The sequence below is a fragment of the Eriocheir sinensis genome, chromosome 13 (genome assembly GCF_024679095.1).
Source record: "Eriocheir sinensis breed Jianghai 21 chromosome 13, ASM2467909v1, whole genome shotgun sequence".
Lineage (NCBI taxonomy): Eukaryota > Metazoa > Arthropoda > Malacostraca > Decapoda > Varunidae > Eriocheir > Eriocheir sinensis.
Genome location: NC_066521.1, coordinates 18,449,162 through 18,474,801, shown reverse-complemented (window position 1 = coordinate 18,474,801; position 25,640 = coordinate 18,449,162). Strand labels below are relative to the sequence as shown.

Sequence of the window (25,640 nt, the reverse complement as noted above, 5' to 3'; positions counted from 1 at the left end):
AGGGAAACAGAGGGAGATGAGAATGTCAGTGTGTTAGGGAGGAGGAGAAGGGGAGGGGAGAGAAGAGAGAGAGAGAGAGAGAGAGAGAGAGAGAAAGGGGGAATAGCTCAGTGCACTAAATCTTTCTCGTCCTCTGATTCATCCTAAACCTCTTCCGTTATCTGGTTGAATGAGAGGAGGAGGAGGAGGAGGCGGAAGAGGAAGAGGAGGAAGGAGTGAAAGAGGAAGAGGAAGACGGCGAACAAATTAATACAAGAGGATGAACGAGGGCAAGGAGGACGAAGGGGAGGAGGAAGCAAAAGGAGAAGATTAGAGAGAAAGAGGAAGAGGAGGGAAGGAACAGAATGGAGAGAAAAAATGGAAGAAGAAAGGAGGAAAAATATATCTCTGCGGCCGGAATGAAAACAACAATATGGGAGGTAAAAAAAAATCAGAATAGGGAGAAAAAAAATCAAGGAAAAAAGGGAAGATGAGAAAATGGGGGAGAAGGAGGAGGAAACGGAGGGGGACGAGGAGGAGGAGAAAGAAGAAGAAGAAGAGGAAGAAGAAGGCACACCAGGTACACCCACAAAGCCACAGAGTCTAAAGTCCTTCCTTCCTCCCTCCCTTTTTCATCTCCTCCTCCTCCTCCTCCTCCTCCTCCTCCTCCTCTTCCGCTTCCTCTTCCTCTTCCCTTCAGCTACAGGAAAGGCCATTATCAAGAGTATATTTCCCCTTGGCCATTGTGAGAGGCTGTTATCTGTTAGGTGTGTGTGTGTGTGTGTGTGTGTGTGTGTGTGTGTATGTCCACCACACCCACCCACTCACACACCCACACACACGTACACGCACACACGCACACACGCAATAAAATATACACAAGCCTCAAATAACGTGACTTTTCCTTCTTTTCCTGACGCCCTTTCTGACTTGTGATCCGAGGCGACATTTTCACACTTCAAAAATCATCTCTCCACTCCCGTCTTGCAACTTTCTCCTTCAACACTCCTCTCCATATCCCTCCGCCTCCTTCTCCTCCTCCTCCTCCTCCTCTTCAACTTCACCTCTCCCTCCTCCTTTCATCCCTTTCCTCTCTCTTTAACTCCCTCCTTCCCTCTTTCTCTCCTCCTCCTCCTCGTCTCCTTTCATTCCTTTCCTCTCTCTTTAACTCCCTTCTTCCCTTTTTCTCTCCTCGTCGCCTCCTCCTCTTCTTCAACTTCACCTCTCCCTCCTTCCACCTCTCATTCCTTTCCTTTCTCTTAAGCTCCCTCCTTCCCTCTTTCTCTCCTCCTCCTCCTCCTCCTCTTTATCTTGACCCCTTCCCCTCCATCCTCCTCTCCGTCCACTCTCTCCCAAATTCCCTTCCTTCCTCCTCTTACTCGCCTTCCTTGCCTGAATCTGACCTCCTCCTCCTCCTCTGCCCCCTTCCCCTCTCTACTTCTCTCCCTCCTCTACACCCTCCTCCCTCTTTCTTTCCTTTCCTCCTTTATTTTAGCCTCCCATTGCTCCTTTCCACATATTCCTGTTCTTCCACTTCCTCTTTCATTTCCTCTCCTCCCCTCCCTGATTCTGACCTCCCCTTCCTCGTTTCCTCATATTCTTCTTCCTTTTTTTTCCCCTCCTCCTCTTCTGCCTTCCCTCCCTCCTACCCTCCTATCCGTTCTTCCTTCACTCTCTCCTTCAGTCGACTAGGCAGGTAGGAAGGAAGGTAAGAGTTAAAAGGAGGAGAAGGAAGAGGAAGAGGAAGAAAAGGAGGGAACACGGAAACACGGAAAAACAGGCGTTGAAACAGTAATTGATCGATTTCACATTAACTACTGCAGGGAGTTTGTTGCAGTGACTGATGACTCGACCCGTAAGGAAATCCTGCCAGTGCCTCTCTTGTATAGCTTCGACTGAATTAGCAGACCGTCATTATTGGAAGTTAGTTGGGAGCTCATAAGCCCTTTGATTAATTAGTGTTGTTGGATTCGATCAGAAACTTCAAGGACTGTACCAGAAAGCCTCGAAGCGGTGTCTCTTTTCTAGCGTGACAAGGTTAAGGGCTTCAGGCACTTCTCGAACGACTGTGAATATGTTCGTGGCGCGTCGGTAAACCATGAAGGAGGAGGAGGAGGAGGAGGAGGAAGAAAAAAAGAAGAGGAAGAGGAAATAAATGAAGAAAAAGAAGAAGAAGAAGAAGAACAAGAAGAAGAACAAGAAGAACAAGAAGAACAAGAACAAGAACAAGAACAAGAACAAGAAGAAAAAGAAGAAGAAGAAGAAAAAAAAACAAGAACAAAAAGACGAGAACGAAGTGAAGGATGAGGAGGACGAGGGGGAGAACGAGAGACGGCAGAGAGAGAAAGAAAAGAGAGCTGGATGTGAATAAAGTGAAAGAGAGACGAGAAGAAAATTGTCAAAGGAAGAAGGAGGAAAAAACGAAAGAAAAACTAATATCTATGTTCTTGAATACAACCTGATGAAGACTGAAAAGGGGAAGACGTTAAAAAGCCAAGAAAGTATTGATAAGAAAAAGATTAAAAAAAGTGTGCAGGAGTAATTAACAAAGGAAAATAAAAAGGACGAAGAAGAACAAGGAAAGGAGGAGGAGGAGAAGAAAAAGGAGGAAGGAGGAAGGGGAAGAGGAGAAATTAAAAAGGAGAAAGAAGAAAAACAGGAAGAGAAGAAGGAGGGGAGGAAAAAGAAGAAGAAGAAGAAGAAGAGGAAGAAGGAGGAGGAGGAGGAGAAATTAACAAATGAAAATTATAAGGAGAAAGAAGAACAGCAAACAAAGGAGGAGGAAGAGGAAAAAGAGAAAGAAGAGGAAAAAGGAGGATGAGGAAGAGGAAAAATTAACAAATGATAACAAAATAGGAGGAAGAAAAACAGCAAGGAAAGGAGGAGGAAGAGGAAGAGGAAGAGGAAGAGGAAGAAGAGGAGAAAGGGGGATGAGGAAGAGAAGTTAACAAATGAAAATAAAAAAGGAGAAAGAAAAACAGCAAGGAAAAGAGGAAGAAGAGAAAGAGGAAGAGGAAAAAGAGGAAGAGTAAGAGGAACAAGAGGATGAAGAGGAGGAGGAGGAGGAAGAGGAGATTACGTACTCAAGATTTTCCCAGGAGGTAGAAAGAGGGTAAGGTGTCACTCTTGCTTACTTCCCTCCCTCCCTCCTTACCTCCATTTCCTCCCTTCCTTCTTTCTCTCTTTTCCTCCTCCTCCTCCTCCTCCTCCTTCTTCCACTCCCCATCCCATCACTCCCCTAATGCGAGGCACCATTCTTCTTTTTTCTCCCCCTTCCACCTCGATCACTTCTCATTTGTCTTTCTCTCTCTCTCTCTCTCTCTCTCTCTCTCTCTCTCTCTCTCTCTCTCTCTCTCTCTCTCTCTCTCTCTCTCTCTCTCTCACTTTTCCTGCAGACTTACGTGAAGAGATAGATAGATAGATAGATAGAGATAGAAAGATAGACAGATACAGAGACATGAACATATAGAAAGATAGATGGAGAGGAAAAAAAAAAAGACTCCTACCTCCTTCCCTCCTCCCTTACCTGTCTCCCTCCTCCCCACTAAGAAGCCTCTACCTGTATGTGCCTCCAGGTATCCTAAAGGTGAGGGCGATCAACACGTGCAGGTAACGATGCTAACTGACAGGTGAAGAGAGAACACGGAACAAAACAGATAAACACGCACAGGTAATCCAGGTATTTGACAGGTGAAGATGAAGAAGAGAACAATACACGCTTGGTATTAACACCGCTGATAGACTGATGATAGTAATGATGGTAATAGACGTAATAATAATGGTAAAGGAATGAATGTAAGTAACGGGGAATGGAAACAAAAAGGAAGGAAAAAAAGGAAGAGAGAGAGACTAATAACAAAGAGAATAACACACACTTGATATAAACACCGCTGGAAGGATGATAACAGTAATGATGGTAATAGACGTAATAATAATGGTAAAGGAATGAATGTAAGTAACGGGGAATGGAAACAAAAAGGAAGGAAAAAAAGGAAGAGAGAGAGACTAATAACACAGAGAATAACACACACTTGATATAAACACCGCTGGAAGGATGATAATAGAACTTAACGACTCAAGGCTGGAGGCTGCAGAACGCTTAGCCTAGATACTATTATTGGAAACAATTGGAAGGAAAGAAGAACCTGGTGTCCTTCAAAAAAACACAGTTTCTCCACCTATCCACTGACACAATCTTCCAAACAACTATCCCTATTCTTTGATAACACCCAGAATCACCTTCCTCAACACTAAACATCCTCGGTCTATCCTTAACTCAAAATCTCAACTGAAACTTCATATCTCATCTCTTACTAAATCAGCTTCCTCGAGGCTGGGCGTTCTGTACCCTCTCCAGCACAGTTGCTGTGTCAGGGGGCCTTGTCTTGTCCTCGTAAAAGGAGTAGGCATGTGTGGGGGGGCTCCACTCACACAGCTCTTCTGGACAGAGTGGAGGCTAAGGCTCTTCGTCTCATCAGCTCTCCTCCTCATACTGATAGTCTTCTACCTCTTAAATTCCGCCGCAATGTTGCCTCTCTTTCTATCTTCTATCGATATTTCCACGCTGACTGCTCTTCTGAACTTGCTAACTGCATGCCTCCCCCCCCTGCTGCACTCGACTTTCTACTCATGCTCATCCCTATACTGTCCAAATGATGATAATAGTTAACCAGCATCTTCATCACGCTGGTAAACTCTAGAACAATCTTCCTTCATCTGTATTTCCTCCAGAAATTGAACTCTTTCAAGAGGAGGGTATCAGGACACCTCTCCTCCTGTATTTGATCTTCCTTTCGGCCACCTCTTTTGTTTTACTTTAGGAGCAGCGAGTAGCGGGCTTTTTTTTTTTTTTTTTTTTAATTACACCCTTGAACTGTCTCCGTAGCTGTAATAAAATTTTTTAATAGAGTTCATATAAATAGGAGTGTAAGATAAATAGGAATGGAAGATACATAGGAAATGAGTGAATATGAATAGGGCTGAATGGAAATAAAAAAGAAGGGAAGAGAAAGGAAGGAAGAGAGAGATGGATTAAGGAATGAAAAGAAATGTAAGAAAAACGAATAAAAACAAAACAAAAATCTACGTTTCTTTTTTTATCATATTCTTAATAAATAGGGATGAATGAAAACAGTAAGGAAAGGAAAGAAATGAAGGAAGATAGAGAGATTAAAGAATGAAAAGAACAGTATAATTAAAACGAATAAGGCGATAAACACGATAATCTTTTTGTATTACGTTCTCTCTAACAATACACCAGACAAGCTGTTTCTTTTTTACAGCAAAGGAGTCAGTTCAAGGGCCAACGAGAGCCACAAGTGTATTAAAAGACCTTCATTGTTACGGATCCCAAACATCACCACATTAAGAGTGAAAGCACACACACACGCACACACACGACAATTAGAAGGGAAACAATGGAATCAAGAATAGAAGGATGGTATTCAATTCTTTTTTATCATTGGTTCAGATACGATTCCTGATCTCTCCAAGCAGAACACTACTGACTGAGAAGAAGGGTTTACTGAGCACACGCACACGCACACACACACACACACACACATACACACACACACACACACACACTCTAGGACGCTCTCTCTCTCTCCTTAATCCCCACACCAAACATGACCTGCTTACGTCACCTGAGAGAGAGAGAGAGAGAGAGAGAGAGAGAGAGAGAGAGAGAGAGAGAGAGAGAAGCAGATAAACATACAGACAGACAGACAGACAGGCAGGCAGACGGACAGAGATTGACAACAAACAGACAGGCAAACAATAGAAAAAAAACAAAAAGGAACAAAAACATGAAAAAAAGATGTCTAAATTCCCCCCCCCCACCCCACCCCACCCACCCACACACACACACACACACACACCGATTACACCACAACCTAAGTCGGCCCATTAATCAGCTTCCTGCAGGTAACTATATCTTTATGGAAGACCAGAACACCTGCGACTTAGGATAACACGTCTACCTGCCACTAATTAGGGGAGATAAGGTAGGGAGGAGGGACAGGTAAAGTTGGCAAAAGTAAGAAAGTAAATTGGATTCGAAGGTAAGCGAAAAGGATTAAGAAGATGATGATGGTGATTAGGAGGAGGAGGAGAGGAGGAGGAGGAGGAGGAGGAGGAGGAGGAGGAGGAAAGGAGGAGGAGAAGGAGGAAGATTGATTAAGAGAAACATTGTATTAACGTTTGAGGGATTGAGTTTACCTGTGCGTGGGAAGGGATTTTCTCTCTCTCTCTCTCTCTCTCTCTCTCTCTCTCTCTCTCTCTCTCTCTCTCTCTCTGGATGTGTGTGTGTGTGTGTGTGTGTGTGTGTGTGTGTGTGTGTGTGCATTTCTGATATTTTCCGTTTCTCCTCATTTTCTTCTTCCCCGTCTTCTTCTTCTTCTTCTTCTGCCTCCTCCTCCTCCTCCTCCTCCTCCTCTTCTGCGGTTGATGTATCGCAATATAATTAATTTCGCAAGCTTAATAAATCTAAATTAAAAGTGGAGTGTTTTTCCTCGAGGTTTTCATCTTGCAAGAGGAAAGAATATTATTTCAAATCTCTCTCTCTCTCTCTCTCTCTCTCTCTCTCTCTCTCTCTCTCTCTCTTTCGATTTTTTTACACCAGCACTGCACCTTCAAGACCACTCACTCACTCACTCACTCACTCATTCACTCACTCACTCACAATCACTCACTCACACACTCTCTCCCTCCCTCACTCACTCACTCTCTGACAGGTTCAAACGAGACCTTGACCGGCGGCGCGCGGAAGCGGAGTCGACTCTTTGGTGTTCGATTCCCCTCCCGGATTCCTTTTAAGCCTCTCTCTCACGAACTTCGAAGCGGAGTTGTGTGCGAAGTTATTTGTAATTTGGTTTTAATGCCGCGGATGATTAGACGAGGAGCAGGTGCTGGGTGGCTTGTTGTGTGGTGGAGGAGGAAGAGGAAGAGGAAGAGGAAAAAGAAATGAAGGAAGATATGAAAGAGCAAACTACAGAATGATTAGACGAGGAGCAGGTGCTGGGTGGCTTGTTGTGAGGTTGAGGGGGAAGAGGAAGAAGAAAAGAAATGAAGGGAGAAATCAAAGAACGAAGAACAGAATGATTAGTCGAGGAGCAGGTGCTGGGTGGCTTGTTGTGAGGTTGAGGAGGAAGAGGAAGAGGAGGAGGAAGGGGAAAAAGAAATGAAGGAAGAAATCAAAGAAAAAACAACAGAATGATTAAACGAGGAGCAGGTGCTGGGTGGTCTGCTGTGTGATGGAGGAGGTGAAAAGGAAGAGGAAGAAGAAGAAATCAAAGAAGAAATCAAAGAAGAAATCAATATACGCACAAAGAACAGAACGAAGCAAAGAACAAACCAAAGAAGAAATAATATAATAAATCAGAGAGGATATCGAAGAACACAGAACACAATAAAACAAAGAGTAAAGCAGAAATGAAAGAAGAGATATAAAAAGGAAATAAAATACGAACTAAGAGAAGAGTTAAAAGGAGAAATAACCAAAGAAATTAAAGAATAGAAATAAAAGGAGATTAATAAAAAAGGATGATGAAAAGACGAGGAAACAGGATATACAGCAGCAACAACAACAACAAAAAAAAAAAAAGGAAAATCAAGAGCCACAGAGAAAGGAATAGAAGGAAAATAATGAAAGGAGGAAGACAGCAACAAAGAAAAAAAAAGGACAGAATAATACAAGCTGTAGTAGCCTGGAGGAGGAGGAGGAGGAGGAGGAGGAGGAGGAGGAGGAGGAGGAGGTCAAGAGGCTGGCCGAGCATTACCACGTTTCCTGCCAGCTGACCTTAATATCAATACTCTCTCTCTCTCTCTCTTTTCTCCCGTTCTTTCTTTTTTCATCCCTCCTTCCTTCCTTCCTTCTTTCCTCTCTTCCTTCTTTTCTTTCTTTCTTTCTTTCTATTTTCTTTCTCTTTTTTTTCTCTATCTATCTATCTATATTTGTCTTTTCTTTCTTTCTTTCCTTCTCTTCTCTTCTCTTCTCTTCTCTCTCTCTCTCTCTCTCTCTCTCTCTCTCTCTCTCTCTCTCTCTCTCTCTCTCTCTCTCTCTCTCTCTCTCTCTCTCTCTCTCTCTCTCTTTTCTTTCGTTCTTTTTTCTTTCTTCCCTTCTTCCTTCCTTTCTTCCTTCCTTCTTTCCTTTTTTCCTTCTTTTCTTTCTTTCTTTCTAATTTCTTTCTCTTTTTTTTTTCTCTCTCTCTATCTATCTATCTATATGTCTTTTCTTCTCTTCTCTTCTCTTCTCTTCTCTTCTCTCTCTCTCTCTCTCTCTCTCTCTCTCTCTCTCTCTCTCTCTCTCTCTCTCTCTCTCTCTCTCTCTCTCTCTCTAATACCACTAGAGAGCCGTACCCGAGTATCACAACAGTATCTCTTTCCACGAATATTTTCCTCCCTTTTCAAGCTTCTTTTTATATCCCTTTTGCTGCTCCTTTTCGACTTCGAGTTCTTGCGTCAGACAGAAAAGAAACGTGATATAAAAATCCTTCCCCTGGCATCATTTTTACTATTATTATTATCAGTATCAGTAGTAATAGTAGTAGTAGTAGTAGTAGTAGTAGTAGTAGTGGTAGTAGTAGTATCGTTATTATTAAACACGGTGAAACAAGTGACCCAGGAAGACTACAGATGCTACAAGTTAATTAGTCTGTAATTCCACGAAATACTTAAGACGGAGATAATTAACGATAAAGAGGATTAAGTAGAGGATAGACCATTATAACAAATACCAAAGATCTGGCTAAGTGGATCACACAATAGAGAAACAATTCATCATAAAATTAATTGACACTCGGTTGGATGTGACTTATTTAAGGACACTAATATAGAATGGCTTTCCACTTGGAGGTGTTAATATTCTCCGCACTGCATATTTCAAACGGCAGAGAATTCTATTTCGAGCAGTTCTAGGAAAATACGCCTACGACATCTCAGAGGCTGCAGCGAGAGCGAATGTTGTGTAAAGGAATAGCGGGTCGGTGATACAATGATTGATACAAAAAGGTGAAAACTAGAGAAATGGAACGCTGATTTGCAGAGGATGGGATACATACATTACATCGAATATTGAATAACTCACATTTCTTACTGCAACGGAAACAGCTCAAGGGCAACAAAAGTGACCAAAAAAAATGCACACTTAGCGCTGTTCCCACAAAAGAAAAGAGAACTGAGTGGCCAGATGAGAGGCTCGATTTCCAACGCTATTTCAATCACACAGACAATTAGGTGATCGAAAAACCATATCGACAAAAAAACAAAAAAAAATGCCCACCAAGCGCTGCTCCCACAAAAGAAAAGAGAACTGAGTGGCCAGATGAGAGGGTCGATTTCCAACGCTATTTCAATCACACAGACAATTAGATGATCGAAAAAACATATCGATTAGCGCCAAGTGACATGCAACAGCTGACCAGATGAACGTGCAGGGCTCAAGGACAAGATAAAGGTCGATATAAGGAAGGAATGTTCAACCTCACAATTCTTTTTTTTTTCTATATAAACCTCTCACAGTTTTCTTTCATTCCCAAACAATGATGCGATATTCCTTCATTTTTTCCCTCCTCCGTTCTTCCACCCTAACAAGCCATTACATTAACAACAACAAAAAATACGCGTGGAAATTTTTTACTTCATTATTTCATCTATATACGCCTTTCCAATACAGCAGCCTTCATTCCATTTTTAGTTTATCTGTTTTAGTTTATCTGTATCATGCCAAAAAGCTAGAAATACCTATCGACTATCTTTCAACATCATTATCCCTTCCTCTATATACACTTTTCCAATTTAGCAATCTCTCTTTTCTAATTTGTTTAGCTGTGTCACTCAGAAACTTACAAACACCCACAAACTATCTATCCACTTCATCGTCCCTTCTTCTATTGCTCTACTTACAGCTTCCAATACAACATCTGTTACTTCTTCGGTTGTTTATACGTGTCGATCCATCACAGAAAGATCGAGACACCCATAAACTGTCTTATTCTCTCATCGTTCCTTCCGCTATTCCTCTACGTACACATTCCAATACAACATCTGTCACTTCTTCGGTTGTTTGTCTGCGTCGATCCATCACAGAAAGATCGATACACCCATAAACTTACTCCTTCGTCACCCCTTCCTTCGCACTAGGTCTTCCTCCGGCCCTCAATAACACGACACAACATTCCTCTCTCTCTCTCTCTCTCTTCCCTGATTCTCGGCTCCGTTGCAGTCCATCACAGCAATGTTCTCGCGCAGTAATAAAAGACCTTCCTGCCTCGATCGCCAACCCTCCCACGCTGGCCTCAATAACACAGTGTTGGCCTTCCTCCCTACCTCCTTCCTTCTGCCTCTCCTTCCTTCCTTGCCGTGCCGAACCATCCCCCCCAAAAATAGACAAAAAGAAATATCAAGAATTTCCTCCTGATTTGGTTTTCATCCACTGCATAGCGCTTTCCTTCCTCCTTTCTCCTTCCTTCCTTCCTTCCTTCCTTCCTTGCCGTACCGAACCATCCCTCCAAAAATAGACAAAAAAAATATCAAAAAAAGTCTTCCTGTTTTGTTTTGTTTTTCTTTCACTACACGAACTTCTCATTGCATAGCGCTTTCCTCCCTCCTTCCTTCCTTCCTTCCTTCCTTCCTTCCTTCCTTCCTTGCTATACCAAACCATTCCTCCAAAAATAGACAAAAAGATTATCAAAAATGTCATCCTTGTTTTGTTTTTTTTTCTCCTCTACACAAACTTCTTACTGCATAGCGCCTCCTTTCTTCCTTCCTTCCTTGCTGTGTCGAACCATCACAAAAACAGACGAAAATTATAGAAAATTGCCTTATTGTTTTCTTCTCTTTTCCAGTCCACAAACTTCTCATGGCAATTCGGAGTAAAAAATAGAGAAGAAAAATATAATATGTGCTCCTCTTTTGCCTTCTCTTCCTCTACATAAAGATCGCATGGCAAAAGTTCTTGAGTTCTAAGTAATAACAGACAAAAAAAAAAAAAACTGTAAATCGTCCCCATGCTATACTATCTCTTTATCTCTTTTTCCTTCCTTTCTTCTTCTCCCTAGACAAAAAACTCTATATAGTGACTTCCCTGTTTTACCTTTTCTTTCTCTACATTCTCTACATTCCCTACATTTTTCTTCCTTCCTTCCTTCCTTCACCTCCTCCTCAGACAAAAACCTGTATTAAATTTCTACCTGCTTTCCTATCTCTGCTCACCTTTATCTTTACCTTTACAAACTCTACTGCTAAACTAACCCTCCATTGCATCAGTTCTTCCTTCTGTTCTAAGTAACGTTCCAGCTTTAAAGTTTTCTAGTATCATCTGTAGGGGACACCACTCTGCCGTACCTTTCCCCTTCCCTCGCAGGTACTCCTATTAGTGCTTAACAGTTGCGCTGATTTACCTGTCAATCTCTCAGGAACGTCTCTACATTCCGTAATTTCTTCCTGACTTGAGTCGTCTACAATAGTATATCATTCCTTCTTTCATTCCTTTACCTTTCTTCCTTCTTCCCTTCCTTCGTTCCTCTGTTCTCTCTTTCTCTTCCTTTCTTCCTTTCTTTCCTACTTTTTTTCTTTCTTCTTTTTCTCCTTCCTTTCTTCCTTGATTCCTCTGTTCTCTCTTCCCTTCCTTCCTTCCTTCCTTTCTTCCAATCTTTCTTTCTTTTTCTCTTTCTTTATTTGTTTATTTTTCCTTTCTGTCTGTCTTTCTTTCTTTCTTTCCTTCCTCCCTCCCTCCCTTCCTTCATTCCCACCTTCCCTCTTTCCTTCCTTCCTTCTTTCCTTCCTTCCCTCCTTCCTTCCTTCCTTCCTTCCTTCCTTCCTTCCTTCCTTCTTTCCTTTCTCCGTGTCTATCCAACGCAGAGATCGACAGTAAAACGTATCATATAAAAAATTAAAAACCCTCCTTCAAACTTCAACACTCCTTCCCACACTGTCCTCCGCATTAATGAACTCCTGCAACTCTTTCCTGCATCCTTCATTCCATCCCTCTTTCCGTCCTTTAATATCACAGTGCTCTAAAATCACTCCAACACTAGACAGCAATATCAGTAAAATGTTCCCAGCGTTGCTCTCTCTCCCTCTCTTCTCTCTCTTCCTCAGCGCAGACCCATCACAGCGGCTTCAGTATTGATAGTTCATTTTGTCTCTCTCCTCTCAACTTGCCTGTCTGTCCATCTGTCTGTCTGTCTCTTCTTCCTTCCTCTCCCGCAACACAACCACCGAGGAAAAATTTAAAAGCCCCAGGATGTTGGTTTAGTAAATATGTCAGGTTCTTTTACGAGTGTTTTGTTTTGTTTTCCTCTCCAAACAAAGTCGTGTAATTGACCTGGATTTCACTAACAGGGTGTTTTCTTACCCATGCGTGTTTTGTTTCTTTAGTTAGTCATTCTCCCTCTCTTTCTTTCTCTTTCTCTGTCTCCTTTATAATCGATCTATCTGTCTCTATCTATCTATCTTCTTTCATCTGTTTTTCATATCCTTTTTTTTTCCTTTTTCTTTCCTTCCTTTCTTCCTTCCTTCCTCTTTTCTCTCTTTTCCTTCCTTCGTTATTTTCTTTCCTACTTTTTTCTTTCTTTTGTTTCTCCTTCCTTTCTTCCTTCCTTCCTTTTTTCCTATCGTTAGTCACTCAAATTTGTTACTGTCTATCTATCCATCTATCTTTCTATCTATCCAGTTTCACTCTTTCCACTTCCTTTTCTCTTCAGTCTCTTCTTCATTCACTTCTCTTTATTTCTCTCTTATCACTCATTTTTCACTCCTTCACTTCTCCTCCTCCTGTCTATCTATCTATCTATCTATCTTACCTGTCCCACATTTTCCACCTCCTTTTCCCTTGTCTTCACGTCTTTCTCTTGCTTATCCTCTCTTATTAATCTTCTTTCCCTCCTTCACTCCTATCTATCTATCTATCTATCTTACCTGTCTCACTTTTTCCACCTCCTTTTCCCTTCAGTCTCCACGTCTTTCGCTCCTTCTTGCTCCTCTTATTAATCCTCTTTCACTCCTTTCCACACGAGTTCCCTACCTTCAAGCAGCCAAAGGAGGGAGGAGGTCAAAGGGAGGAGGAGGAGGAGGAGTGGGGGGGGGGGGGGGGTTGTTAGTGAAGGTCAACGCTAGCTCGTCGCCACGCTCAGGTAATCAGGGAACGGATCATCATCAAGGCGCGACAGGTGAAGGTGGAAAGGTTGATGATTATTAGCTTATTAAGGCGTTGATGAAGGGCGACAATACATACTTCCTCTTGGTTCTCTTCTTCCTCTTTCTTCCTCTTTCTCTCCCTCCTACTCGACTTCCTTTTTTACCAGACAAGCTTCCTTCTGTCTCTTTTTCATCTCCTCTCTTTTCCTCTTCGCTTTTCACGCCTATCATCTTTTCTCCTCTTCTCCTCTTTCTTCTTCTTCCTCCTCCTCTTTCTCTTATCGTTCCAGTATCCTCCTGTTTCAAATTGTCTTTCATCTCATTTTTTTCCTTCCTCTCCTTTCTTGTCATCTTCTCTCCTCTTGTCCTCATCTTCTTCCTCTTCCCAGACCAGCATCATCTTGTTTCGCTTTCTCTTTCCTCTCCTTTCTCTTCTCCTTTTTCTTTTCCCTCTCCTCTTTTTTTCTCTCCTATCCTCTCCTTTCTTCTCCTCCTCTTCCTTCTCTAACCCTAACAACATTCTCCTCATTATCTTTCTTCTCCTCCTCTTCCTTCTCCTACTTCTCTTCATTCTGTTTTACGACCAGCCACCTCCTCTCCTCTCCTCTCCTCACTTCACTTCACTTCACTTCACTTCACTTCTCTTCTCTTCTCCTCCTCCTTCTCCTCCTCGTCGCATTGGATCACCTGAAGAACAGATTAGATCACTGACGTGGATAACCTCGTCATGGGCCGAAGTCTTCATCCAACCTGCTCATCCATGTTCAATGTTTCCTGCCCACTCATTATCATCAGAAGCGTACACCTCCTCCTCCTCCTCCTTCCCCTCCTCCTCCTCTTCCTCCTCCTCTTCCTCCTCCTCCTCCTCTTCATCTTTCTGCTTCACCATCTCTTCATCATTATTCTTCTCGTTAACTTTATACTTTTCCTAATATCATTTTTTCCTTCTCCTTTCTTTTCTCAATAATTTATTCTAGTCATCATTTTTGTGTTGTTTTAGTTTTCCTTCTCCTCCTCCTCCTCCTCCTCCGCTCCACCTTCTCTTCATCATTATTCTTCTCCTTTTATCTTTTTTTCCTTCTCCTTCTTTCTTTTCTCAATAATTTATTCAACTCGTTATTTTTGTGTTGTTTTAGTTTTCCTTCTCCTCCTTCTCCTCCTCCTCCTCCTCGTCTTCCTCGTAAAACCATCTTTCATCTAGTTCACCCTCTCCTCCTCCTCCTCCTCCTCCTCCTCCTCCTCATAAAACCATCGCTCTTCGCCTCTCCTTCTTCTGTTCCACTTCCTCCTTATCGGTTTATGTCTACCCAGGTCGTCTCTGCCCCCTTAAGCTACCCAACCGTGAGGAGGAGGAGGAGGAGGAGGAGGAGGAGGAAGAGGTCACACTCACCCTCGTCACCCTACCTCTCCCTGCCCTTTAGTTTGGTTGCTTCACCCTTTATTTCTTTAACCGCACTGTCCTTTTTTTTTTTTTCTTTTGTATATCTGTCTATTTTTTTTTAATCCGTCTATCTCCTTTTTTTCTGTCTCCATGTTTAGTTTTTCCTCTTTTTTATTTTATTTCTCTCTATTCCTTTTCTTTCTTCACGTGCTCCTTACTTCCCTTTCTCTCGCTGTTCTTCTTTTTCCTTTCTATCTTCATCTACTTTTTTCCTCGTCAATTTCTTTCCTTTATTTTCTTCCTTCGTCTTTTTTTTCATCCCTTTTAGGTTTCTCTCTCTCTCTCTTCCTTATTTTCTTTAACCTACTTCTTACTTTCCTTGCTCTCCTTTCTCCTTTCTATCGTTATCTACTTTTTTCCTTGTCTACTTCTTTCCTTTACTTTCTTCCTTATTTTTTTTGTTCTCTCTTAGTTTCTCTCTCTCTCTCTCTCTCTCTCTCTCTCTCTCTCTCTCTCTCTCTCTCTCTCTCTCTCTCTCTCTCTCTCTCTCTCTCTCTCTCTCTCTCTCTCTCTCTCTCTCTCTCTCTCTCTCTCTCTTTTCCTAACTTTTTTTAACCTGCTTCTTACTTTCCTATCCTTCCTTTCTCCCTTCTATCTTCATCTACTTTTTTTTTCCTCCGTCTATCTTCTATCTTTTTTACGCATCCTCGTTACTGGTTCTTTCTTACGCTTCTTTCTCTTTCTTTTTCCTTATTTCCTTCGTTTACCTGCTCTTACCTTAGTCTTGCTCTTTTAACAATCCTTTCTATGTCCCTCTTAGTTCTTTTTTATCCCCCTTTCTCTTTTATCCTTGCTTCCTTCACCCACTTGTTGCTCTCCTTCCTTTCTACGCCTCCTTAGACTCCTCATCCTCTTGTTCTCCCTCCCTTATCCCCTTCAACAGCTTACATAATCTCCCTGCTCTCCGCCTCTCCCTCTGTCCCTTAATATCATCTGTTTTCATCTTCTACATCTTTTTTTTCCCTCCTTCTCTCTGTCACTTTCCTCTTCCCCTTTCCACCTCATCACCAGTCCTTCCCTCCCTCCTTCCTCCTTCCTCCCATCCTCCATTTCCAATCCGACCCTTCCTATGACCGCCATTGCTAATTAAAATTCATAGATCGTCGCCACTTTTCAATGAGACGCAGCAGATAGAAGGGAGAATAACCCCCTTCCCCCCCCACTCTCTACTCCTCCTCCTCCTCCTTGTCCTCCTCTCCTCTTTCCCTTCCTTTCACTCAGACCTCTCGTACTAAAGATGACGAGAGGAGGTACTTTTGGTGGTGGTGGTGGTGGTGGCGGTGGTGGTGGTGTTTTTTGGGGAGTCAAGGTCTTCTCCCCGAGGTTCAGTATTTTTATTTTTTCGTTCCCTTCTTCCTTTTTGGTCTACTTCCTGGGGTTTTTTTTTTCTGATTGTACGTTTTCTTCTTGTTCTTGCTTTTTGTTCTTGTTCTTGTTCTTGTTCTTTTTTTGTTCTTCTCTTTTCATCTTTTCCTTCCTCTGTTTTAGGTATTTTCATTTTCATCCGTTTTTGTAATAGATGTTTTTATGGTTCTTTTTCCATTTCTTTTTTTTTCTTCTTTTTCTTTTCTTTTTTTTCTTCTTCCATCCCTTCTCGTATATGGCCCTCCTCCCTCCTCCTCGTCCGTCTCCTCTTCCTTCACCATTTCTTCCTCCTCCGCCGCAGCCTCCGTCGTGGTCACCTGAAGAAAGACACCACTGGGCCGCGGCGGGACAGGTAAAGGCGAATTTTTCTCTGGAATTATGTAATAGGCGGGCGGGGACGCGGCGGCGGCGTCGGCGGCGTCGGTGAGGGGAAGAAAAGGTCTGGTGGGATTATTTTCGACAACCTTCTCGGAAACTCAATCCACGCCGCCAAACCTCGGAAATGAAAAATAGATGAATATCGAGGCAACGCATTTGGCGTGAGGGACGTGAACACATAAATGTCAGATAGGCCTCGTTGGCGCCGCGTCTCGTCACCGCCGCAAGGGAATTTAACAGGTCGCCGCGGCTCGCCTCGGCTGCCTGGATACCAATGGGCCGCCACCGAGGGCGTAAAGGGCGCCGCAACAGCGCTCGCCACGGCCATAAGGGAGACGCAAGGGAGCCGTGGTACAAACAAGCGCTGTGGGATTACATGGAACAAGGGGAGTCTCACCGTAAGTCTCGGCCCAGCTCGGCGGTCACGTGGCTTTGGGTGAGAAATGAGAGTATAGAAAGTAACAGGAGCGTGCACAACAACACAAGGGTTTGGGTACTCACCAGCAGGGCACCGAGTCGTTGTCCGTGGACACCGACGACCATGAACTCTTCCTGGAGCAGGGGGAGGGGGCGGGCAGCCAGTCCATCTCCCCCGGCGGGATGGTGCCGCCCACACTCTGCGCGCGGTGGTTCTTGCTGATGAGGGCGCTCCAGGGGTCACTGCTGCTGGAGGTGAGGCGCGGCGACCTGGGCCCCGATGGAGAGGTCTGGGCGGAGCGCGGCGCCGCGGTGCACGGGGCACAGCCGGTCAGCTGCGGCGTCTGTGGGGAGCTGCACCGCCGCCCGTACCGCAGGGCCATGGAGGCGAAGGACGTGGGCGGCTGCTGGAAGGCGGGGGTGCCACGGATGAGAGTGTGGCCGCCCCCGGAGTGGATGACGGCGGTGTGCGTGGGGCGGGAGGCAGCGGGCAGTGGGGCGCAAGGCACGGAGGGCGAGCGGGCGGTGTTGACGGAGCCACCTAGGGGCAGGGTGGCCCCGCGCCCCATCGTCACGTTGCGAGGGATCATCTTCAGCTTGATGGGGCGCAGCGGGTCTGTGGGAGGGAGAAAGGAGAGGTGAAGACAGTGCATACGAAGCCCGAGCCCCTGTCCATTGTAGCGCTTATATAACACCCCACACTACACCACCCCAACCAGTCCCCACACCCACATCCCCCCACACCCGCACCCAACAACTCACCTGACGGGGATCTCCTGGTTTCACACTCGCTCGGGTGCAGCTGCCTCTCCTTCACCCCGTCGCCGCTGGCCCTGCGCGGCGCCTCGGCCTCCTTCCTCTCCAGCACCACATGTTTGGCAGCCTCAGTGGACTGCTCGGCTTCCTCGTCCAGCGCTCCCCCGGCATCCCACTCGCTCTTGAGATGGCGGTACCTCGACGAGACCTGCGGGCGAAGGGGCGGTGAGGGCCGTGAAGGGTGCGTCAGTCAGGCGGGAAGGGAGGAAGACAGGCAGGCAGGGATGCAGCCCCGCACCACTCACTCAGGCTTACTATCACTTAATTAGTCAGTCACTCAGGTAGACAGTCAGCCAGATAGGTCAGTCGGTCAGTCAGTCAGTCAATCATCAGTTCAGACATTTGGTGAGTCAGTCCATTCAGATGCTCAGTCAAGTAATCAGCCCAGTCAGTCAGTCAGTTCAGTCAATAAGTCGGTCAGTCCAGTCAGATAACTAGCTATTCAGAACGCCAGACTTTTTTGTTATTTCTTTTTTACGAGTAGTAGAAGTAATCCACCCATTAAACCAGCCCGCCAATCAGTCTCAAAACAAAACAATAACAAACAAACGACCGCAAAATAAAATAAAAAATAGTAGAGTAAAAGCAACAGGCGTAACAGAAGAGAGAGAGAGAGAGAGAGAGAGAGAGAGAGAGAGAGAGAGAGAGAGAGAGAGAATAAAAGAACAAGAACAGTGAGTAAAAATCGACGGTACGAATAGAAAAAAAAATATGTAACCTAATTCTAAAGACTAATATTACAAGAGGACTAATCTATGACCCCAGACTCCTCCTCCTCCTCCTCCTCCTCTTCCTCCTCCTTCTCCTCCTCCTCCTCTTCCTCCTCCTCCTCCCCCTCCTCCTCCTCTCGTGCTTTCTCCAGCGACATAAATCCTCTTCAGACACGCCGTTCCTCATTATTGAACACTTTCTGCCAAATATTGACTTTATAATACTCTCTCTCTCTCTCTCTCTCTCTCTCTCTCTCTCTCTCTCTCTCTCTCTCTCTCTCTCTCTCTCTCTCTCTCTCTCTCTCTCTCTCTCTCTCTCTCTCTCTCTCTCTCTTCCAGCCTTGAGGGAGAAAGACGTGTCCGAGGAATCAATACTTATGGGCGATAGTGACAAGTGTGTGTGTGTGTGTGTGTGTGTGTGTGTGTGTGTATGAGAGAGGGGGAAGGGATGTACCTGAGCTTCCAGTAATTACTAGGAAAACGAATGTAACCACCACCACCACCACCATGATTGACAGAGACCAGAGTGAACCCAAACGTAGGAGACTAAAAGAAAACGGAACGTGGGAGTCTGAACGGTCTGAAGAGGAGGAGGAGGAGAAGGTGGAGAAGGAACAGGAGGAAGAAAACGAAGACCAAGAGGAGGAGGATGAAGAAGAACACCAGCAGGAGGAGGAGGAGGAAGAAGAAAGAGAAAACCAGAATGAAGAAAAGGAGAATGAAGAAAAAACAGAACGAAGAGGAAGACCAAATGGAGGAGCAGGAGGAAGAAGAAGAAGACCAGGAGTAGAAGGAGGACGAAGAAGAAGAATACCAGAAGGAGGAGGAGGAGGAGGAGGAGGCAGGGGATGATGAAGCCGATACTAAGGCAATCATCGGGGCTTTGGTGGTAAGCGAGGGAGGAGACGGATGGGCTGCTTTTCCTCATCAGTTCAGCGGTATTTGGCGGGCTTGCTATTGTTTCACCGGTGCTCAGGAGAATAAGTCAGTCCTCCCTTGCTACTGATTTTCTTCGTCTTCTCCGCCAACGAGTTATTAAAGTTATATTTGTGTCCCCCGCGAGAGAGAAGGAGAGTCGGCGAGAGAAAATGTGGCTTCGGTGTGACAAAGGAAAATGGGCTTGATCCGTGATTGGGGAGAAAACGTATCACCTGAGATCGGAGGAGTAACTTTATTATATTTGTGAGTATTTTTTTTTTCACGGTCTCTCCTTAACTAGAATAATATGGGTGATTCTTTAAACGCCATGAGCTTTATAAATAAGAAAAAAAGTTGACGAATGAGGAATGTTCGAACAGCATCACTAATAGACACACACATAGACGAATAGACACACATGAGAACTACGAAATATACATGAAATAGATATACAAAATAAAATACAAAAATACAAACAATACGAAAAATAAAAAAATACAATAACAAAAAATACATCAAAATAAGAAATAGTTAAAAGAAAAACGTGATAAAATGCAGCTTTCCAGACCGAGCGATAGATCAGTGGAATTTATTACCGGAAGACGACGAGCGTGCCAAAAACATGCATGCAGTCTTAAGGAAAAATATAATAAAATAGTTTGAGAAGATGAAACAGAACGACCTTGACACACTTCTGTAAAAATGAAACTAGAAATAAGAAATAACAACGACTTACACAGACAGACACAAACACAGGAAGGGTAGACATAGACATACAGGTACAGACAGACAGACACGGGGACACACAGACATACAGAGGTACAAAGACCCCCACATGTTTCTTTTACTTCTTTTTTCTTCTGGGTTTTTTTCTTACATCCCTCCTCTTCCATGGCCCTCCTCCTCCTCCTCCTCTTTCCTCTCATCATCCTTCTCTGTTCCCTCACCAAATCCTTTTCTTCCCACACGCACTCACACAGACGGACCCAAGTCTCATACACACAGCTACACAGGTACACACACACATATACATAGCTTCAGAGGTACATACACACACACACACACACACACACACACACACACACGCAGACGGACCCGGGTAACAGACACGTACAGACAGACACAAACCAGACGATACAGCAGGTGCTACTCTCTTATGTAAGGGGGGATGTGACCCCTTCCCTCACCCCATGATTAGTTTTTAATATCACCACAAGGGGAACACCACCACCAACATCACCACCACCACCACCAACAACAACAACAACAACATCACCACCATCACCACCACCAACACCACCAACACCAACAATAATAATAATAATAATAATAATAATAATAATAATAATAATAATAATAATAATAATAATAATAATAATAATAATAATAATAATAATAATAATAATAATAATAATAGTGATGATAATAATAATAACAATAATAAACTACCTCTATAATAACAAAATTTCATACATAATCAGTAATAAAAAAGAAAACGAAGAGGAGAAGAAGAAGGAGGGAGAGAAACAGCAAGAAGAGAAAGAGGAGGAGGAGGAGGAGGGGAGGCTGGAGCAAAAGCAGGGACAAGAGGTCAGACGAAGAGGAGGAGGAGGAAAAGGTCAAGGAAAAGGAGAAGGAAAAGAAGGAAAAGATGAGGACCAAATAGATTAAAAGAAAGATGAAGAGAGACTGAAAGTGTAGTAAGGAGAGAAGAAGAGGGCGTGAAAAAGATGAGAGGAAGATGAAAAGAGGAGGAAAAGAGGATAAAAGGAGGAGGAAAGAGTAACTGGAAGAGGAAGAAGATAACATGAGAAAAGTAAGAGAAGAAGAGGTCGTGGAAAAGATAAGATAAGATAAGAGGAGGAGAAAGAGGATAAAAGGAGGAAAGAGTAAATGAAAAAGGAGAAATCAAAAACACGAAGAAAAAAATATGAGAAAAGTAAGAGGAGAAGAAGGATGCTGCGGAATATGATAAGTGGAGGAGAAAGAGGATAAAAGGAGGAGAAAAGAGTAAGTGGAGGAAGAATCGAAAAGAGGAAGAAAATAAGAGAGAACGTGAAAGATGAGAACGAAATTGAGATACAAGAAAGTGCAAATAGAGCGTAAAATGGAGGAGGAAAATATTTTATGCAACACAATATGAAAGAAAGAAGGAAGATAGAACGCTCTCTCTCTCTCTCTCTCTCTCTCTCTCTCTCTCTCTCTCTCTCTCTCTCTCTCTCTCTCTCTCTCTCTCTCTCTCTCTCTCTCTCTCTCTCTCTCTCTCTCTCTCTCTCTCTCTCTCGTAAGAATCTGTAAACTATTCCGACAGTTTCAAACAATGTTATTCACGTTACTACACACACACACACACACACACACACACACACACACACGCACACGCACACGCACACGCACGCACACACACACCTCCAGGTAACATCACGACTTCCACTTTAATTATCAAAATCACCTGAGAACCAATTCAATTCCCTTTAACATCTTCCTCCTCCTCCTCCTCCTCCTTCTCCTCCTCCTCCTCCTCTTTTTTCCTGTACCCTCGGCATCTTCTTTGATCTAAAATAAAGACTTAATCCTCCTTCTGAACCCTCTTCGCGGAGTAACTTATAAGGAAGAAGTAGGAGATTTGAAAAAGAAGGAAGGAGGAGGATTAGATAGCCTTCACCACCTTCATCCTGACTTCAGATCTTAATTTAAAGCTTTTTTTCTGTGTCTGTCATCACCTTCATCTTCGGGCTTTTCATCTCTGTCTGTCTGTCTGTCTGTCTGTGTGTGTCTGTCTGTCTGTTTCTCTCTCTGGTTATCATTTTATACCTTTCACATCTTCATCTTCATCTCCCATCTTTTTTTATGTCTGTCTGTCTGTCTGTGTGTGTCTGTCTGTCTGTTTCTCTCTCTGGTCATTATTTTATACCTTTCATATCTTCATCTTCATCTCCCATCTTTTTCATGTCTGTCTGTCTGTCTGTCTGTCTGTCTGTTTGTTTCTCTCTCTTGTCATTATTTCATATTTTCAACATCTTCATTTTTATCTCCCATCTTTTTATCTTTGCTATTCTGTTTGTCCGTCTGTCAGTCTCATTTTTTGTCTTTATTTTATACGTTCCTCATCCTCGCCCTCATAATTTTGGTCTATCTCTTCACTCTAATGTCATTTAATCAACGTCTAACTGATCACCCTTCCTTCAGAACACACTAATATATAAAATTCCCTTTCTTGCATTGGTCAACAATTTCCCTTTCAGTATTCCTCTCCTCCAACTTCCCCTCACGCACTTTTCCGCTTCGTCCCTCAACCCTTAATAAATTCTCCCTCTCTTTCCTCCCCTCATCACCCTTCAACTCCCCTTCATTATCCTCCTTCCCTTCACCCCTCCTCGCCTCCCCTCCTCCCCTCGGCTCATCGCTCCCGTAAATTAATTAACCGGTTTGGCGCTCAGACATTTTTCACTGATCAAAAGTAGAGTTGATGAGCTTCCTTTCCCTCGCCTGACCCTCACCTGCCCTTTCGCCCCGGGCCGGTGATGCACGGAGAGACAACACGCTAAGTACTGCAGGAGGAGGAAAACTTGGAAGCATGGAAGAGCAGGCAACGGAAACGCTGGTGTGTCATTACGAGGCTGCCAGCTTTAGTGATCTGGTTAAATCGTTAGTCGCTTCACTGACCCGCGGAACAGATTAAAGCACTTTTGTACGTACGGGCGGGGACGTTCATTTAATTTCTGACGCAACAAAGTGACGATCAGAGCAGTGTTTGAAGGTCTTTATATTAACTACTTTTGCAGGAAGGTTGCTCCAGTTGCGGATGACTATGTTCGAGAAATAACTCCTGCCGATACCTGCGTAGCTGAGAGGTCTTACCAACAGATACAAAAATAACATAGCTTCCGACGTCTTACCTTCTAAGTTCGCGATAAGCCCGAGCATAGCGTTAGCTGTTTCACTGAGTAACTAACAAATATTTACATGTTGCAGGTCATTTCTGATAGTGCCCCCAGACCCGGTGTTTTCTTCCGGTAAGCCAATCTCTTATCCACGCAGGCAGATTGTCTTGTACCCAGCGACTGTAGATTTTTAAGGAGACGTTCGTGCGGTACCTCACCAAAGGCTTCCTAAAAGTCTAGATATGAGGAGGAGGAAGAAAGAGAAGAGGAAGAGGAAGACTAGGAAGAAGGAGGAGGAGGAGGTGGAGGCAGCAGGTGCTTCTCAGAAGATGGAAGGATCTAAAGAGGAAGATTAGGCCTCAGGTGAGATACACAGGTAAGGTAAGAAGGTGGAGGTGGTGGTGGTGGTGGTGGTGGTGGTGGTGAAGATGGTGATGGTGGTGAGGATGATGGTGGTGGGATTTAGCAAGAACTGGCTGACAGGGAAGAAGGGGAGGAGGGAGGAGCGAGTACGAAGGGGAAGAAGGTGAGAGGAAGAGGAGAGTATTGGAGGAGAGTGTTGGAGGAAAGGAAGGAAGAAGGAAGAGGATTGCGGAGAGGAAGGAAAGAGGGAGACGAGAAGCAAGTGGAAGAGGAAGAAAGGACTAGGACTAAAGAGAAGAAGGAAAAGGGGGAGAAAGGATATGGAATTAGGATTAAGGAAACGTAGGAGGAGAAAGGGAAAGGAAGAGGAGGAAGGAACTATGGTCAGAGAGAGAGAGAGAGAGAGAGAGAGAGAGAGAGAGAGAGAGAGAGAGAGAGAGAGAGAGAGAGAGAGAGAGAGAGAGAGAGAGAGAGAGAGAGAGAGAGAGAGAATGGATCCTCAGGTGTGGAGACTTGCTGCTTAAGACGAGACGGGAAGACACAAGGTACGGGAAGGGAAGACAAGAAGGGACGGGAGGGAACAGGAGGGGGAGGGAAAAGAGGGAGGAGGGGAGAGGAGAAGGAAAGAGGGAAAGGGAACATGGGAGGAGAAGAGAATGGAGAGGAGAAGGGAAGGGGACGGGAAGGGGAGGAAAAGGGGAAGGAGGGGAAAGGAGGAGAAGGAGAGGGGGACACGGGGAGAGGAAGAGACGAAAAAGGGACAAGCGGGGAAGTAGAGGTAGTGGAAAGGGAAGAAGGGGAGGGAAAGGGGCCAAGGGAGGGGAAGGTGCATAGAAGGGGAAGGAGACAAGGTTATAATAAAGAGGTTGGCGTGAGGCTTAACTAAGAACACAAACTCGGGGCTTGGCGAGGCTTACAGAGGAGGCTTGTGGCGGGGACGGGGCAGAACTAAACTAATATAAATGGAGAGTATGAACGAGGTGGAAAAAACTATACAGAACAACAGAAGCATGAAAACAAAATCAAAGAAGGCTGAGAACACTTGCAGAATTCGCTCTCTGAAACACTTGAATGGAACGAGGTAAGTTAGTTCAGAGTTCAGTGTAAAGTTTAGGGCATACATTATAGCTGGGCGTGGCCTCGGTGCTCATCTCCGTCACCAAAATAAGAGTGGAAACCAAGACACTATAGAAATCAAGGCGGAAATTAGAACCTTTGCCGGAATAGACGTATACAAAGATGGAGGCAAGGAGGAGATCGTTGGGAAAGTTCTTTGTCCCACAGTGAATTAGTAAAGGGCAACGTGATGATGATGATGATGATGATGATGATGATGATGATGATGATGATGATGATGATGATGATGAAACGGGGGAGTAGACAAAAGAATGAAGGAGGAAGTAAGGGTGAAGGGTATTTACCAAAGTTAGAAGAGGAGGGGCGGTGGAAGGAGAGATGAAGAGGGTGGAAGAGAGATACAGAAGAGGATAGGGGAGATGAGGGGTATTAAGAAAGGTAAGGAGAGGAGGGATGAAAGAGGAGGAGGAAGAGAGGGGAGAGAAATGAAAGAGGAATAACGATGAGGGGAGAAACACGAGAAGTGGAATGATAGCGGGAAGAGAGATGAAAAGGAAGGAGAAGAGAAGGGAGGAGAGGAGGAGGAGGAGGAGGATCAAGGGAAAGGAGAGAAGAGGAGGATGAGGATGAAGGAAAGGGAAGTGAGAGAAGGGTGAGGAAAATGACGAGGAATAGAAGGAGGAGGAGGATGAAAGAGGTGAAAGAGAAGAGAGAAGCGAGGACGTAAGAGAGAGAGATGAGAGGAGGAAGAGGAGGAATGAAAGAGGTAAGAGGAAGATAAAGATAAGGAGAGAGAGAGAGAGAGAGAGAGAGAGAGAGAGAGAGCATTGCCATAACGTGGGGAGATATAATCCAAAACGGAAAGTCAAGGTGAGACAGACAGACAGACAGACAGACAGACAGAGAATAGCACAAAGGCATACACCACCTATTGAAATATAAATGACGTAAGGATCAGTCAGGTAAAGGATATTATCTGACTAACTGGCGGACTGACTGACTAACTGGTGGGCTGACTAACTGACTGGGTGACTCGCCGGCTGACTCCCAATGATTATCTCTAGAGAGGATCAAAACCCACCACTCGGAACCCATTCTCCACGCCAGACACCCATCCGCCTCCTCATACGCCCGCCGCCACCGAGGAATAAGACG

At 44.2% G+C, this 25,640-nt stretch overlaps 1 protein-coding gene across 1 annotated transcript in view; it reads right to left on the bottom strand.

Annotated features, from left to right (window-relative positions):
- Positions 1-15,865: 15,865 nt before the first annotated feature.
- LOC126998279 (uncharacterized) overlaps positions 15,866-25,640 on the bottom strand; it is a 49,896-nt gene continuing 40,121 nt past the window's right edge. Inside the window, exons 2-3 of the mRNA XM_050859750.1 lie at positions 17,480-17,681; positions 15,866-17,333 (exon numbers count right to left, since the gene is read on the bottom strand). Of these exons, the coding sequence (XP_050715707.1) occupies positions 16,798-17,333; positions 17,480-17,681 (738 nt within the window). The 3' untranslated portion in view covers positions 15,866-16,797. The remainder of the gene's footprint in view (positions 17,334-17,479; positions 17,682-25,640) is intronic.